This window comes from Pezoporus wallicus, unplaced genomic scaffold (assembly GCF_028554395.1).
Source record: "Pezoporus wallicus isolate ANWC-B61680 ecotype Strahan unplaced genomic scaffold, APGP_CSIRO_Pwel_v1 contig_747, whole genome shotgun sequence".
Taxonomy (NCBI): Eukaryota; Metazoa; Chordata; class Aves; order Psittaciformes; family Psittacidae; genus Pezoporus; species Pezoporus wallicus.
In genome coordinates this window covers 2,433,952-2,449,595 of record NW_026638457.1, presented here as the reverse complement: position 1 = coordinate 2,449,595, position 15,644 = coordinate 2,433,952, and the positions used below count along the sequence as shown (strand labels likewise).

The window sequence follows — 15,644 nt, the reverse complement described above, 5'->3', positions numbered from 1 at the left end:
TTGTTGTGCACCAGGGTTGTACCTACTTGCTCTTCAGATGTATGGCCCAGTCCAGAACCAGTAACTTTCAGTGGGTTTGAACCAAGTGAGGGGGCAGAAGAAGGTGTGGTAAAACTGAAGAAAATAGAATGCACTTTCAGGTTTTGTTGTATATTAGAATAAAGCTGTGCTAATACTGCAAAGTGTGTGTAGGTGTTTTATAAAAAAAAAGGGTAAGCTTTAAATGGGAAACTTCTGTTATGATGTCTGACCTTGGCATTAATTCAGAATTAAAAAGGGTCTAACAAGTAAGGACTTGAAGCAGTACTGAAATGGCATATGGCTCCAGATTGCAAAGAGCTTACAAGCCCTAAAGAAACTCCTGTTTCTTGGTGTGGAAAATGTTTACAGTGGTGCTTTGTAGGTGCCTTCAATTATGATGCAAGCAGTCTTGCCTTTTAAAACACCTGTAGAAGACCTACTCAAAAGTTGATAAATGTACTTAAATACTGACTTTACAAGTCATTTCAGGGTAACCTCACTCTGTAAACGGGGGCTTATGATCTGGTATAAAGAAATAAAAGTTTTTAGACTAAAGAAGGGACAATGTAATTCTGATAAAGAAATCACTTATTGCTTTTTCTTTATCCACAAAATTCAACTTGAGAAACTTAGTATTATATTTTTCTGTTGTACTTGACTCCTGTTGATTTTTTTGACTGTAAAAGGAAATGTGTATAAATTGTCCTTGTAGTGATTTTGAGTGTAACAGCAGTGTTCTCTGTTTGACATTATCTACATGAAAAAAAATAAGTTCTTTCTTCACTCCTTCTCCTGTTTCAGGGGTGACTCAAAAAATGTGATTATAAGAATAAAATCTGGCCAAGAAATGAAAGGAAAATGGTTAAATAAGAATAGTAGTTTTTTCTCTGTATTGAGGACAGAAGGGAAAAGATGATGTAAAACATGTTTTGAAGCCCACCTTAGCAAACTCATTGTAAAATAATCATGATGCAGTACACTTCAGATGGCACTGTATTTTTTAAATTATAGCTATTTTGTATCTGCTCTTCTTTCTGTGTATGTGTGTTTGTGTTGTCATCAAGTGATGTCTACACAATGTATTGATATTAAATCTCAGATACCTAGTTGTTCTTTTTTTTGTTGTTGTTTAACATGGGCATATACCATTTTACCAGCTAAAATTGAAACATGTTAATGTGGGCAGCAGACTTTTGCTGTTTAGACATCTGTCTGTCGGCTTCTGCCATTTCTTGCCTTCATTCCCACTTCTTTCTTTTGTTAGCCTTGCAGAACACAACTTGGATATAAATGCTTTCTAGCTCTAGTATCAGTAACAAAAGTGTCAGCCACATCCTATTGGCAAGAAGTGTTCATGGGCAGTTAGTGTCTGCACAGGTATGACAGGAGGCTTCGGTCTTTTGATTATTTTGTTGTTGATGGTGATGTAAGAAAGAAAAGAAAGGGAGAATGTCAACAAAAACAGCAGTCTGCAGTGGTGGAAGTACGATATATTGAACAGTATGAGTGAAGTTTTCTGTCATGCCATTTTTATGAAGCATTTTTAAATTTTTTAAAGATGGGTTTCTACTCTGTAGCAAAGCTGAAATGAAGGAGAGGTCGTGGCAAGATTGCATGAGTCCCAGTTAGAAAGAAGTCTCTGTTGCTGCAGCATTCTCCATAAACTGCTTTTTGAATCCTGCCAAGAAGTCATGTTAATCATAGAATCATAGAATAGTTAGGGTTGGAAAGGACCTTAAGATCATCTAGTTCCAATCCCCCTGCCATGGGCAGGGACACCTCACACTAGATCAGGTCACACAAGGCTTTGTCCAACTTGGCCTTGAACACTGCCGGGGATGGAGCATTCACAACTTCCCTGGGCAACCCATTCCAGTGCCTCACCAACCTTACAGTAAAGAACTTCTTCCTTATATCCAACCTGAACTTCCCCTGTTTGAGTTTTAACCCATTACCCCTTGTAAATATTGCTACAGTCCCTGATGAAGAGTCCCTCTCCAGCATCCTTGTAGGCCTTCAGATGCTGGAAGGCTGCTGTGAGGTCTCCACACAGCCTTCTCTTCTCCAGCCTGAACAGCTCCAGCTTTCTTAGCCTGTCTTCATGTGGACTCAGTGACCCAGGAATTGTCTTCCCAGTCTTTACCATAACAATGTTTTGAAAGTTGCTCATAGCTTGCAAAACAGGGACATGCACACAGAGTGGTTCTTCAGAGTACAGGTGTTTTACTTAATAATTACTATAGTTGCTTCCCAATCCTACTAGGTTACTTGCAAACATGAATGGTTGAAATGCTGAAGCTGTCAGCAGGTATGCTTCTGTTCTTTATATACTTCGATTTATCTTCTTGGCAGGGCTGTTACAGTATGCTATCTAGCCAAGAAGTAACACAGCAATTTAAAACAGTTTCCTAATAACATCTTTCTCATGTGTAGCAGCATTCTGACCCTTTAAAAATGGTTGCTTTTCCCTGATGACATAATTGGATTATATATATTATACAAATTTTTATTAAATTGATATCGATGAGTTTGGGTGGGGTGGGGTTTTTTGTTTGTTGTTTTTTTTTGTGTGTTTTTTTTTTTTTTTTTTAAATCTAGGTGAATGGTGGCATGTTTTGATGTTGGATCAGTTGATGCAAGGTATAGTAAAGGTAGCTGTGTAACTGAACACCTGACACTCGCCCTCATTTCCAGCTCAGTGCTGGAACAATGCTTCTGAATTTAGTATCTGGAGTTGCTCTTTTTGATGCCATTGTAGGACTTCAGGACAGCACCTGCTTCAGATATTGCAGTATGTGAACATTTGAATGCTCACATTTGAACTGGGCATCCTCACTCAAAAATTGAAAAGTGCTAAGTGAAAGAAGACCTAAGGAAGCAGGTAAGGAAGGGAATACTAAAAAGGAGTGGCAAAGGCATGTAGGAAAGTGGTTAGGTGTGGGCAGAGAGCCTGTAAAGAAAGGAGCAGGTGCTGCCTTGTTCCACTGCTGCTCTGTCACGGCACTGGGTAGGATCACAAAACCTCCAAGTGAGAAACTCTGGAAGTGGATGCGTATTTGCTGCTCAGAAGCAGTAAGAGAACTGGGACATTGTCCTTTCAACGTCAGACCACTTCTTTAAGAGTCTGTGGAGATCACAGAGTGAAGTTCATTGTCTTGTGTACAAAAGGGTATTTGTGGTGCCTTTTTTTATTAAATAACAAAAGAAAAAAATGATACCGAGTGTTAATTTTATCAAGTGGTGGGGTAGCCAGGTTGAAGAAGGGGAGAAGACGAAAAGAAATGGATGAGTTTTTCTGTAGCAACTGTTTAGCGTCTGGTACTAATTCATCCACTGTTAATTTTGTTAGTGTTGCAGCTGTCAGATGTTTTGTGAGGACAGATTGTGAGCATAGCTACGGGGCCCTTCTGTTAGTTTTCCACTATGCTGAATATCAGGACTGCAGACTTCTGACTTATCTGGAGACTTAGTGACTAATGCAACACTGATGTATTAAGAGGACATGAATTTTATATCTGTTATTTGTTATGATGGAATAATTTTATTGATGGAGGGAAGCTTAGGTTTGTGTAGCAAGTAAATGTTGTAGCATATAAGTGATGAGTCCAGAAAGTACTTAGAGAATTTAGCTGCTTTGAACCTTGGCCGAGTAATTATTTATAGGAGTAGTATATTGCTACATTAGCATGCAGGAAAAACTACTTGCCTGACAAAGATTTTACTGGTCATAGGTCTTTCCTCCCCAGGGAGCATTCATCCTTCCTTCTCAGGTGAAGAAAGAAGAACTCAAGACAGAGGTGGGACTGACAGAATGGAGGTCATGCCAGTTAACACTATTAATTAGTTTTGGAGGGAAACCTAAACAATACTTGGAGCATTTATCCCCTCTGAGAGGAAATGCAAAGGGAAACTGAGGTAATGTTGTACAAGATTTAAAGGGTGAAAGAAACAGTATTTTTCATATTAATTATGAGACTTTTTGAGCCTTTTCTTTTAAAATAATATTGGTAGAGAGAAGAACATCTTTTTAGAAAGGATTTCCAAATTGCTTATTTTTCTCTTTTGACTTTTATCATCTAAAAGTAATAGCAGTAGAACACAGTTGATACTTCTTTGGCCAATTGTGCCTCCACATGCCTTGCTGATGGTGCTGTGTCATGTTTAGGACCTCACTGGTCAGAGGAGATTGAATCTTCTCTGTGCAGCTGAGAGATCACACATCTTTATTTCAGTTGGCTGTGTCAGGGTTTCCTTAATTTAGGTACAAGTTAACAAAGCTGGATGTTTATGAGTGCAAAGCAGATGAATGGCATATTTAAGTAGTGTGCAGTGGCAGGAATCATCTGCACTTGTTCCTGAGTTTTGTGTTCACTTGTTCTACTCCAGAGGAAGACCTGTGCAACATTTTGGACAACACAAGTATTTGCAATGCGTGTGGTATTGGTGAGCTGTGTAAGTTATGCTTGTAGATACAGTGAAGGAGAAAAGCTGTAATTTTATGAGGTATATTGGAGGTGTATCCTCAGTAGCAATGTTCATGTTAACTGGAATAGAGCATTGTAAGTTAAAGCCAGTTTGGAGCTTTAGGGAGATGTAACAAAAAAAAGAAGCCTTCATGTAAAGAGGGACTTCAATGATGGGAGTTTAGGCTGGTGAGGACACGAAAAAGAGGCATGACAGCAAGAGAAGACAGCAAATGATAGAAGATGAATTAGCTTTCTTATTTAACTGCCATCTTGAGTGTTCAAGGAGCTGTCTGTGAAACTGAAAGGCAACGGATTTAGAGCCAGGGGAAAAGGGATTCTTTTAGACATTTTATAGAGCTAACCTGTGGAACTTGCTATCACAGAGCTCTGCTGAAAAATCTTAGCAAGACTTAAAGAGGAGTGAGACATACATATAAAGAGAAACCATTTTTTATAGGGATGCAAGGCCTCATGCATAAAGGCCTTCACTTGTCTAACAGCTGGTAGGAAAAAATTTCCCCAGACAGGTATTTTCATTACTTGGTATGAAAGAGTTGTATTTTCCCTCTGATTGTTATGTGGGAAATGGTTTTGTTGTAGCATCATGTCAGCTATCATATCCATTCAGAGCTATGTTTAACAAGTGCTTTTTGCACAGGTACCAGAGATCTGGTGCATTGCAAGAAAGAGATACTGCCTCATTTTCTTTTTTTTTGAGGGGAAGGTGAGACAAAAAAAAAGATAGAAAGAACTCAGCTGGCATGTCCAAAGGAGAGCTAAGTGTTGTCTGTCCATACATGTGGGGGCAAGCCCATGTTTGGTTGGGCTTTTTCTTACCAAGTGCCTCATGGTAGCCAAGCTCTTATGTCTGTGGGGAGGTTTGAGATGAGATGGATCATGATGTGAGGTTTCAGTCTTTTTTCTGTCACAGTGCTGCATATAACTTGGGATTGCTAATGAGAACCATTGCTTTAGGAAGAACAAAACTTTTCATTCTCTTCTAGCTATTCTGTAATGTCAGTGCATAAATATTTTGATATTGTAACTGGGAAAGATAAGTCTTGTGAATTGTGGTAACTTTTACAAACTGGTCCCTTGCATCTTTTTTTTTGTAACTTTCATTGGTAACTGCTCACTCTTGAGGGATTAATGTCTTCATCTGCAGATAAGCAGAATTTATTCCTTCAGGCTAATGTTAGGTAAACATTTTCTTTGCTTCTCTATAGTGTATAGCAGTATTAAAGGGGTTCCTCTGCATTTTGCAGAGAAAATCAACTAGTATGGTCTGTTTTCTCTTCCAAGCACTTATTGTTTTTGAAGTTTTCCAAGGTATTAGGCTATCTTTTTATCAAATACAGTAATTATTGAAAGGATGATTTGTGAAAGGATTTTTATTAGAGACAGTAAAGGTATGGGAGTTCTGTGCAGTATGATTGAATGACTGTAATTGTAGCCCAGTTTTGCTTTTGAAGCATAGCTTAATTTCCCTCGAATGTGAGAATTAAAAGAATTAATGCTTAGAGGACTTTTTTTTGTAGTTGTTTGTTTTTTCTCCTTTAAAAAATTACGTTGTTATTAAAATGTTCTAGGAAGTAGATGAACATGAGTAGTATTTCTTTAACTGACAGTCAAGCAGTTATAACTGGTCTCCAGCTGAGTAAGGAGAGGCTAGATAAGTAGCATGCATGTAGATGTCACAGTTGTCCTTCACCACTTATGGCCATTAGCAGGGGTTCAACCTGTTCTGTCATTATCCTGCTGACACTGTACAACAGGTTGTATTGCATTGGCACTGGCTTCCATATGTCAGCACATCTGTGAGCGGTCAACTCAACCAACCATCTTCAAGTCCCTCACTTTTGCCAAGGATCTTGCTTGAAGCATATTTGCAAGGAGACGAGAGTGCACATCTTTTAGTTGTCAGATTTCTGTGTATCAGCATGGATTAATTCCTTTTTTTTTTTTCTTTCCCTCATACTGGTTTGTAAAGTGTAGGGAGTTTCCAGTAAATTCATTGTGTGGTGTGAAATTCCCTTCCTCCTCTTTATTGTGGGTTTTTGGTTTTCATGTGTGGTTTCCCCAGAAAACAAATGCACTAATCTCAAATGGTTTTATACAGAACATGAGATATTTAGAATTATATGCATTACATAGCATGCATGTACATGAGTGACTGATTACGTATACATTAAGCAATGTTAACACTTACATCATTTGTCCAATTAAATGACTCAAACCTTACATAGCATCTTTACAAGTCACTTTTCCTGCCACTTCACTTTTTAAGTGGTAGCTGTTACATTCCCACCATACTTATTGCCATAAAAATTCAAGCATGTAGATTGGTGTGCGGCTGAAAGAGGATTTAGTACAAGTACAGAGAAGCTTAAATAATCTTGTCCTTGTAGATGTGCTGTAGATGTGCTGTGTGTTAGTAAAGTGAAAGACTAAGAGAAATGAAAAACTGCCATAGCTGAGTTCTTCCCCTCCCTGCCCCCTCTTTCATTTAAACAAAATAAACTGTATGAAATGTACAGGCAAACTATTTTCCCTTGAAATATTATTTATTAAATCAGTTTTCATCTGAAATGATTACTGTATGTTCATCAGTGGGAGGTTACACTGCAAACCATAAACAGTAACGAAAGGTACGTGTGGGGCTTTTATCTGATTTGCATTGAAGATGTAGCTCTGTGAGGTGTGCCTACAATGAGAAAGACCTCCTGTAACGCCGGTGCACTTTTTGCTTGCTTCTTTGTCAAGTAGTTACTATTATTATTTCCTTTTTACTGTAATGTCTGTTGGCCTGCTTCTGTGGCCAAAAAACAAACAAAAAAAAATCTCTATTAGTAAAAGGATCCAAGTCATGTAAATGCAACATTTTGTTTTCTCACTGTACACTGGAGCTATTAATGTGCATATATTGGAGGAGAGAGCTGAATATACTCACTGATTCTCACTGTCTCAGGAAAACAAGGCATTTCTCAAAAATAAAACTAATCATAGAATCATAGAATCAGAGAATAGTTAGGGTTGAAAGGACCTTAAGATCATCTAGTTCCAACCCTCCTGCCGTGGGCTGGGACACCTTACACTAAATCATATCACCCAAGGCCTCGTCCAACCTGGTCTTGAACACTGCCAGGGATGGATCATTCACAACCTCCCTGGGCAACCCATTCCAGTGCCTCACCACCCTAACAGGAAAGAATTTCCTTCTTATATCCAATCTAAACTTCCCCTGTTTAAGTTTTAACCCGTTACCCCTTGTCCCATCACTACAGTCTCTAATGAGTCTCTCCCCAGCATCCCTATGGGCCCCCTTCAGATACTGGAAGGCTGCTGTGAGGTCTATGTTAACACTGTGGCTAACTAACTGGGTTTCTCAGAAGTGAACTGATACTGGCATACAGGTTAAAAAAAATTAAAAAGAGATTCTTTGAGATTCCTGGCCATTTAGTGAAACAATCAATGAGAAAACTATTTTAGCAAATTGAAAAGCGAAACTGCATGCAGGTACATGTATTTTTTTTTTTTTTAATGTATATTAATTGTATTATTGGAACCAAAATAGAGTCAGTGTTTTTCAAAATTTATTTGGGGTTTTATAATCAAATTAATTGGAAATAAAACATTTGATTTTAATAGAAGAAAAAAATTCATTTTTCATAAAACCCCTAAAATGCTTCATTTTTAAGAGCAGTCCCTCAAGTTTAATTTTTTTTTTAATTAATTTGAAAATAGTTGTTTAGGTTGACCTGTACATGCAAAAAAAAAAAAAAATTGACTTTAAAGAGAACGCTTAAAAAAAATCAACCGCTCTACTGATTGTAGATTTTATAGTAAGCCTCGTATGTAGAGCAGCATCATTGAATCACTGTAAACTAGGGATACTGTCAACTTTATGTCAAAAAGTAGATACAAAGTACAAGTGTGAGAATGTTGTATTTGTAAATGTGAACACGTTGTTTTGCATATGCAGGTCCAGATTGATTCCACTTAATTTTAGGCACTGACCTTAGGTGCCTTGTCACCTTAGATCCTTCTCCAGTTACATCCCACGCTGCCTTCAGGGAGCAGTTCAGAACTGAGACCCTTGTGTCACTCGCCTGCCTGTAGCCCAGAGCCACTCTGCACAACTTTGTATCTTGACATCTTGCCCAGCTTGAAGTTCTACTGTTGTAGGCACATTGCACGTTTGATGTGTTCTCTGATTGCTATTAGTATCTCCTATCCATGAGCACAAGCTTCCAAGGCAAGCCTGAGCAGTTTTAGTGTGAGTGGAAGGAAACCTACAGCAGGTGAAGAGGGTGTCTGGTGGGCAAGTAAGATCATTGTGCCCAGAGGAAATAGTGACACGCGTTTACAGATGGATGTACTGGTCATCCAGAGCATGCAGTCTGAGGCTGGAAATGAAAACTGGCTCAATATGTGTTTAATAAAACTGAGTAACCAAGTTGGTTTCTCTGGCTGCTCTGACAGTTTCATAAAATTCCTCACTTGGAGTTGCAAGAAGGTGGGGATGTAGGAGCCTTCTCGCCATGGTTATCTTAGCAAAGATAACACCTTAAGGATATATCCATGTAATTATAAGTGTATTTTGCAATTTCTGTGTAATCTATGCTGCAATGAGTGGTAAAAAAGGGAATCTACAGTTTTTGAACAGTGATGATGGCTGTCTACTGATGTAGATGGTCAGGAAGGTTCTGCTAGCATGCATGAAACTCTACTGGCAAAGCTGTATTTTAGTCAAGCTATACCCAACAGGGTCAAAATGTTACTCAGATTGAAATGCAGTCTTGTTGGTGTAATTGCTGCCACAGCAGGAACTTCCAAAAGCACCATGAGTTCCAGCAGGGATTTTACCTATTTGTACCCCTGGCCTCCTGAAGATTGTGATGTAGACATTGTCTCATTAAGAACCTCCCAAGGTCAATGTAAATTCTTCACTGCTTCTTTTGTAGGGCTCCTCGATTTAAGGGGTTCCAGCAGCAGGACAGCCAGGAGCTTCTGCATTATCTGTTGGATGCAATGAGGATTGAAGAAACAAAGGTAACGTCTTTGTGTTTTTAAAGAACTTACTTGACTATATAGTGAACTACTAGTCATTGCTTCAATGTTTTTCATATGTTCCCAATGTTTTAAAGATGTACTTAATGAAGTAAGAGTGGCTGGTTTTGTTGTTTGGAGAAAAATAATGACTTTATTTGAAAGATGTTTATAGGTATTAAAGTTTCAGTCAGCATTAGAAAGAGTATGGTAAGTAGATCATGATTACTCCAGGAATCTCAATTGTCTGTGTTTGAAAAAAATGAATCAAAAAAGACTTTGGGGGTATCCTCTTGAAAGTGTGAAGAACTACTTGTTTTATAAATACAGTGCTGTTTTTCATTACTTAAAACCTGCTTTTAAGTATGCTGAGTATATAAGCAGTTAATGATATGAAAAATTACTTCATTATTTCTGCCTCTTGCACTGTTGAATGCAAGAAAGTGTGTTTGCTTGCTTGAACTATTTTGACCATATCACATTTCAGCTGCCCTAGTCTTGGACCCTCCTTTTCAGATGATATTTTGGTAAATATTCTTTGCCAAGTCTCAAAAGGAAGGCCTTAAATCTTGTATTGACCAGTGTACTTCCTCTTCCCTCCACTTAGTAATGTGACGAATGTCATGATCGGGATCAGGACTAGGACTCGGGAGCTGAATTATCTTGCAGATAAGATACAAAGCTGTGTCTGAGCCCAGTTCCTGGCACTAGAGGTGAACAAATCACCGTCCTTAAAGAATATTAATATACCTTGATCTTGTCAGCAGTATACTTGATCATGAACAGAACTACAGGGAGAATCAGCTGAACTTCGACACTGTCACATTTACAAGAGTATGTGTTTAACAGGACACACAACAGAAGCAGATGACTTCAGGTAGAAAGTGGTTGTCATGTTTTTGCAGTAGAGGGAATCTTCATTTTTTTTCTTTGTTGATTTTCATGTAATAAAAGGTTGAAAATGTTATTTGCTTCACAAACGAGGATTCACTGAAAGCAGAATTATTACAATGACTAAGCTTCTCCAGTAGGCAGTTGTGATTTTCCTTCAAGTCAGTTTCATGAGTGAATGTGCTGTCATTATGATAACCTGCATTTGTGTTTGCCTTTTGAATCTTTTATTATTAGAGAGCAGTGACAGCTACAGAGCTGCCACAAAGGAGTGATAGAAGCCAATGAGAATTTTAAGTGACATTTGGGGCAGTATTTCTGCCACCCCATCACCAGGCAGAGAAAGGCTGGTCCCTGCAATTACACCCCTCTGCTGCTCTAATAGTACATCACTGCAAACAGTCTTAATCACCTTGGGCTGCTCTGTGGTGGACAGTACAAAAGCACTCTATTAATTGTAATTATCTCGTGTTTCAGGTCTGTAGATGGTGTGACAAACACCAAATGTCAGGCCCATGATGGCTGGACACAGGCAGGAGCAGCTCTGCTGGCCACAGGAGACAGGCAGCTGCCCACGTGGCCTCCCCACCACGCAGGCTCTGGCAGGACACAGACTGCAGCAACGTGTCTGCCACCAGAGCCCTATAGCAGGGGTTACAGCCACTAACCTTTCTCTTTCACACCACTTTTAAACTTCTCAGAAGAAGGAATATCCCCACTGAAAGGACAGCTGGCTGCTTTGCTGTCCACCTGAGAGAGAGCTGAACCTGTACAGCTGTCCCTGCTTTCCTATCCTGATCGGATTCATTGTTTGTAAACCCCAAGAGTTTTGATGAGAAATAAATACAATGCATAACACGGCACTAGTAATAGGAACTAACAAAAAGTCATATTACACTTTTGCCTCTCCTCTGGTTTTGTATCTTGAATCTGACACCAGCATTGAACATTTTCCTGTCTCCATTAAAAAAATTTAGCAAGTGCATATGCACACCAGTGGACTTTTAAGATAAAAGCTTGTCGATACTACAATAAAGATGACATAGTGTCTGCTGTTCCCAGCAATGTGGGCTGGAGATGGTTTCACACCGGGGCCTGAAGTGGCTGAACCCTGCTGCTAATTGATTAATGTCTGCTGCCATTGTCCGCAGCACCCTGCCCATTCAAAGACTGTGTCTTTCTTTGACCTAAATAAATGGTTCAACGCGCTAATCCCAACAAAAGGGTTGCTTATGGCCCTAAACCCATTTATGGTGCTCAACTTCATGAATTACCTATTGATTAGTCCTTTTAGTATATTGTTGGCTTTAAGATGAACAAAGCTGAGCTTGGGGCAGCGGGAGTTAATTCACAAGCCAGGTCACATACTGGTAAGGTCGGAGTTTGACTTGGTCTGATGGGTGCCTGAACTGGAAACCAAACCTCCAACACTGCCTGTCATCCTAATGCTTTTGTGATATATGGCTTGAAAGTGTACTTTGCTTCCTGCAAACAAGAGCTATTTATTATTCTTTTCCTGTTAGGACACAGGGTTTGAGTTACTTGCAGAAGGTTTGGTATCACCATTTGTCTCTAGATGGTTACTTTGCTCCAAGTGTGACTTCAGTGACACATTTAATTATAAACATAATTTGCACACCAGCATGGGAGACTTGTACATGTTACTAGAGTTTGTGGATTAGAGAGCCAGTACTTTTGCTGGGAAAAGGGAAGTACGTGTCATGCATGCTGCAGTTTCCTGTCAGGGCACCCAGTTCATCCTCCTGCTTCCCTTTCCAGGGCACACTGGAGGTTGGGCTGAGCAGCCTTTTGTACTACTGCTAGGATACATCTGTTAGGAACACAGCATCTCCTTGTGCCAGGGCAACTGAGCAATGGAGAAGGGAGCACCCCCTGTCTCAAGCTACCCGTATGAATTTGCTTCTTTCTGATTCTTTCAAAAATGTATGGTTTAGGATGTTTTGAGCAAATGCTGATGACATCTGTGTGGACTCATAAAAAGTTTTCTATCTCTCCTAAGGTTTTCCAACATAACTCTGAAATGTGCAGTGTTAGAAAATAAACAGAAGTAATAAAAGTACTGTCCAAACACAGTCATTGAAGTCTGGCTGTTTAAAGATACTTAGCTGTCTTCAAGTATTCTGTGTCCTAGTCCATCAGTAATAGTCCATTCTTCAGTGTATTTTTTCCCTAACAGTAGAAGAAATGGATAGTATTTATTCACTGAAAAACTTATAGTTTCTTGATAACCTATTGAGTGCTTTACAATGGCTCCCTTTTTAAGGGGAGGAAATTTTTGGATCTTTACTTACTAAAGTTAAGCTTATGTAGTTTTGACACTGTTAGTGAATAACAACAGTAGATTAAAAATACTGAATTACAATTATTGTATGGAAATAAGACAAGATAAAACCTAATAATATAGTAGTAGCTTTTAGAATGTTTAGGCTTACAATACTTGCTAAATGTTTTGTTTTTTTTTTTTCTTTTAATTGTAGCGTATACAAACTGGTATCTTAAAAGCATTTAATAATCCAACTACTAAGACAGCAGATGAAGAAACCAGAAGAAAAGTCAAAGGTATGCAACTCTTTATTGAAAACTTCTAAAAATACACGTTTCTAAATGCCATTTTCTTCAAACCTGACTACTGCAAACAGCAGTCCTGAAGTACTGTAGTTACAAGACTTTTATTATGTATTATGCTAGTGCCACCCAGTGTGTATCTAAAGTATAGAGCTTTGTATGGGCTGACTTACATCTTTGTGTTCAGTATAAAGGCTTTCACTGTATTAATAATGCCTCTTTTAATGATAGATAGAATTTAATTTTGTTTCCTAAAATAGCCTGCCGCATCTTCAGGTTTGTTACAAAGCCACAATTACTGTATCACTCGGAGAGGCCACTGATATAAATAACACTGATTCCTGTCAGAAATAGTTGTCAGAGATACTGTGACACTAAATCTGATTACAAAACCGAGATAAGAAGCTGTTTCAAAAGCAGGCATGTTCTCTTAAAATTAGTTTTTCGATTAAATTTTTTGTATTTATGCAAAAGTTCTAATTTGGGGATTTATTTCTTTTTAATTAAAGTCTTAATAATGATTAAGCTATTTTGAAAGTCACCCTTCCCATAGTATCTTTATCAAAGTAATACATTAAAAAGAAAACTGAAATGTCATTTTAAAGGCTTCTTCTTGAGTGATACGGTAGTATTGTGTTACAGTAGGTGGGGAGGGGAAGGATAAAAGGGAACCATCTCACTAAAATAGTTTAAAATGTTGAGATAATACAGTATATGATGTATTAGTTATTGTGTTCAAAACATTTTGAGTTTGTTTAAAAATTGTGCTTTCATAATATATCTTGGAAAGAATTTTGTTGTACTTATAGTACATTGGATCTGTTATTTTTCACATTTAAAAAAGGCAATGTTTTTTCAGCATATGGAAGAGAGGGTGTGAAGATGAACTTCATAGATAGGATCTTTGTTGGTGAATTGACTAGCACTGTCATGTGTGAGGAATGTGAAAATGTAGGTATTCTGGAATTTGGTTTGATGTGGAATAGATCACATACTGGTTTGATTACATTGTCTTGAAAGTATAAAATTGTACTGCCAATTTTATACTTGTTTGTTTGTTTGTAAAAACAAGACTTTATTGAAAGTTTCTCATTTAAAATGATTTATTCCTTCTATAAAGCATTATCCTCCCAAACCTAAGAAGAGGGGTCCTTTGAATTCAAAAAGGATCCAAGTACTGGCCTTGATTTTACATCTAACTTGAGGCTGGAGGTTCCAAATTCTATAATCATCTGTGTTACACTACGATTTTATTTGATATTTTTAAAACACATACCTATCTTAAAACATAAATCCTCCTGCCTGGTCTTCTGGGATATATCTGAAAATTGGGAATTACTTTGAATTAGTCTGAGTGGGGAAATGCTAAAATTACCTTTTATTTTCTTGAAGTATTTTTGATAATTAACATAATAACCTAACGAACAGCATATTCCTTTCATAATTAATATTACTGACATTTCATCATAAATACTTTCCATGATCCTTATAATTTTCTTTAACTTTGGAAGAGAAAAATCTTACTTGCATGACTTTTCTAATTGAATGTTACATTTGTGTTTGGTTTAAAACATTATATTTCATATTATAGAGATTAAGCAAATCAATCTGTGTGAATAATTAAGCACAGTCCTGCAGTGCCAGGTAAACTTCCCTGTGTGTGATGTGCAGATTACACCTCACTGTGCTACTAGTATCAATGAAGAACTTTGACAGTGTAAAAAATAGAGGTTGTATGTATTTTGCATGTCTCATTTATTTTTGTTGGATTCCTATATTCTGCCTGCACAGGACTCAGGAATTTGCTAGCTGTAACACTCTGAGGAAGAGTTTAGCGTTCGCTTTCCTTTGCCTGCATTGGCAAAGGTATTTTTGACTAATGTTTGTTCATGCACACTTGCTCCTTAGAGGAACCCCTGTTTGAACATCTCTCATCAGGCAGTCAGCCATCATAGTTACAGTAGTTTTGGACTCATTTATTGCTTCACTGGAACTAAATCATGCTGAGTTGCACAACAAGTGAAAATAAGCCTACTGTCTGTATCAGATGTCACAGGTGGAAGATAGGGTCACAAATACAAGATATGGACAATGATGACAGTAATTGAGGGCATGATTGTATTCAGTAACTTACATCTACATGATCCTTTTTTTTCTTTTTAAGGCCTTGTTTTTCAGAGTCTTTCCAGAGATAAAATAAGTCAGTTCTGGAAGGAATTTGAGAACAGCAAGGGAGAGAGTTTAAGGAACAGGCTTGGATGGTATGTTCTAGTCATAAAGGCAGATGGAAAGTACTGAGAGAAAATCTCCTTAGGTATGCTTTGCCAGGTTATTTCCAGTTTCAGCTTAGATTGCATATGGCTTCTATAAGCCATGACAAAACTTAAGTACAAAAAAGAAAGAAGGGGTTTTGTTTGGTTGTTTTTTTTTCATTCCCTTTTCCCCCACTAATTGGATTTATTTTAACAACTACAGTATATTATGGTATGAAAAAAATTAATAAATCTTTTGGCTGTAATGAGTAAGCCTGACTTAACCTTTTCTGAGAGGATCAGATTGGAACCTGTCATTAACAGTCATTAACCAGTCCCTGCTGCTTAACAGTGTATGAGGTCAAATGCCTGTGCAGAA

The 15,644-nt window shown here is 38.0% G+C and overlaps 1 protein-coding gene across 4 annotated transcripts in view; it reads left to right on the top strand.

Moving 5' to 3' along the window:
- Positions 1 to 15,644, top strand: part of USP45 (ubiquitin specific peptidase 45) — a 49,814-nt gene that overhangs the window by 24,891 nt on the left and 9,279 nt on the right. For 2 of the 4 annotated variants that reach the window (XM_057410844.1, XM_057410845.1), the window contains exons 9-11: positions 9,452 to 9,539; positions 12,926 to 13,007; positions 13,873 to 13,964. In XM_057410844.1, coding sequence (XP_057266827.1) covers positions 9,452 to 9,539; positions 12,926 to 13,007; positions 13,873 to 13,964 — 262 coding nt within the window. Of the gene's footprint in view, positions 1 to 9,451; positions 9,540 to 12,925; positions 13,008 to 13,872; positions 13,965 to 15,644 lie in introns of those variants that run through there. The other 2 variants (XM_057410847.1, XM_057410846.1) reach the window with 1 other exon arrangement.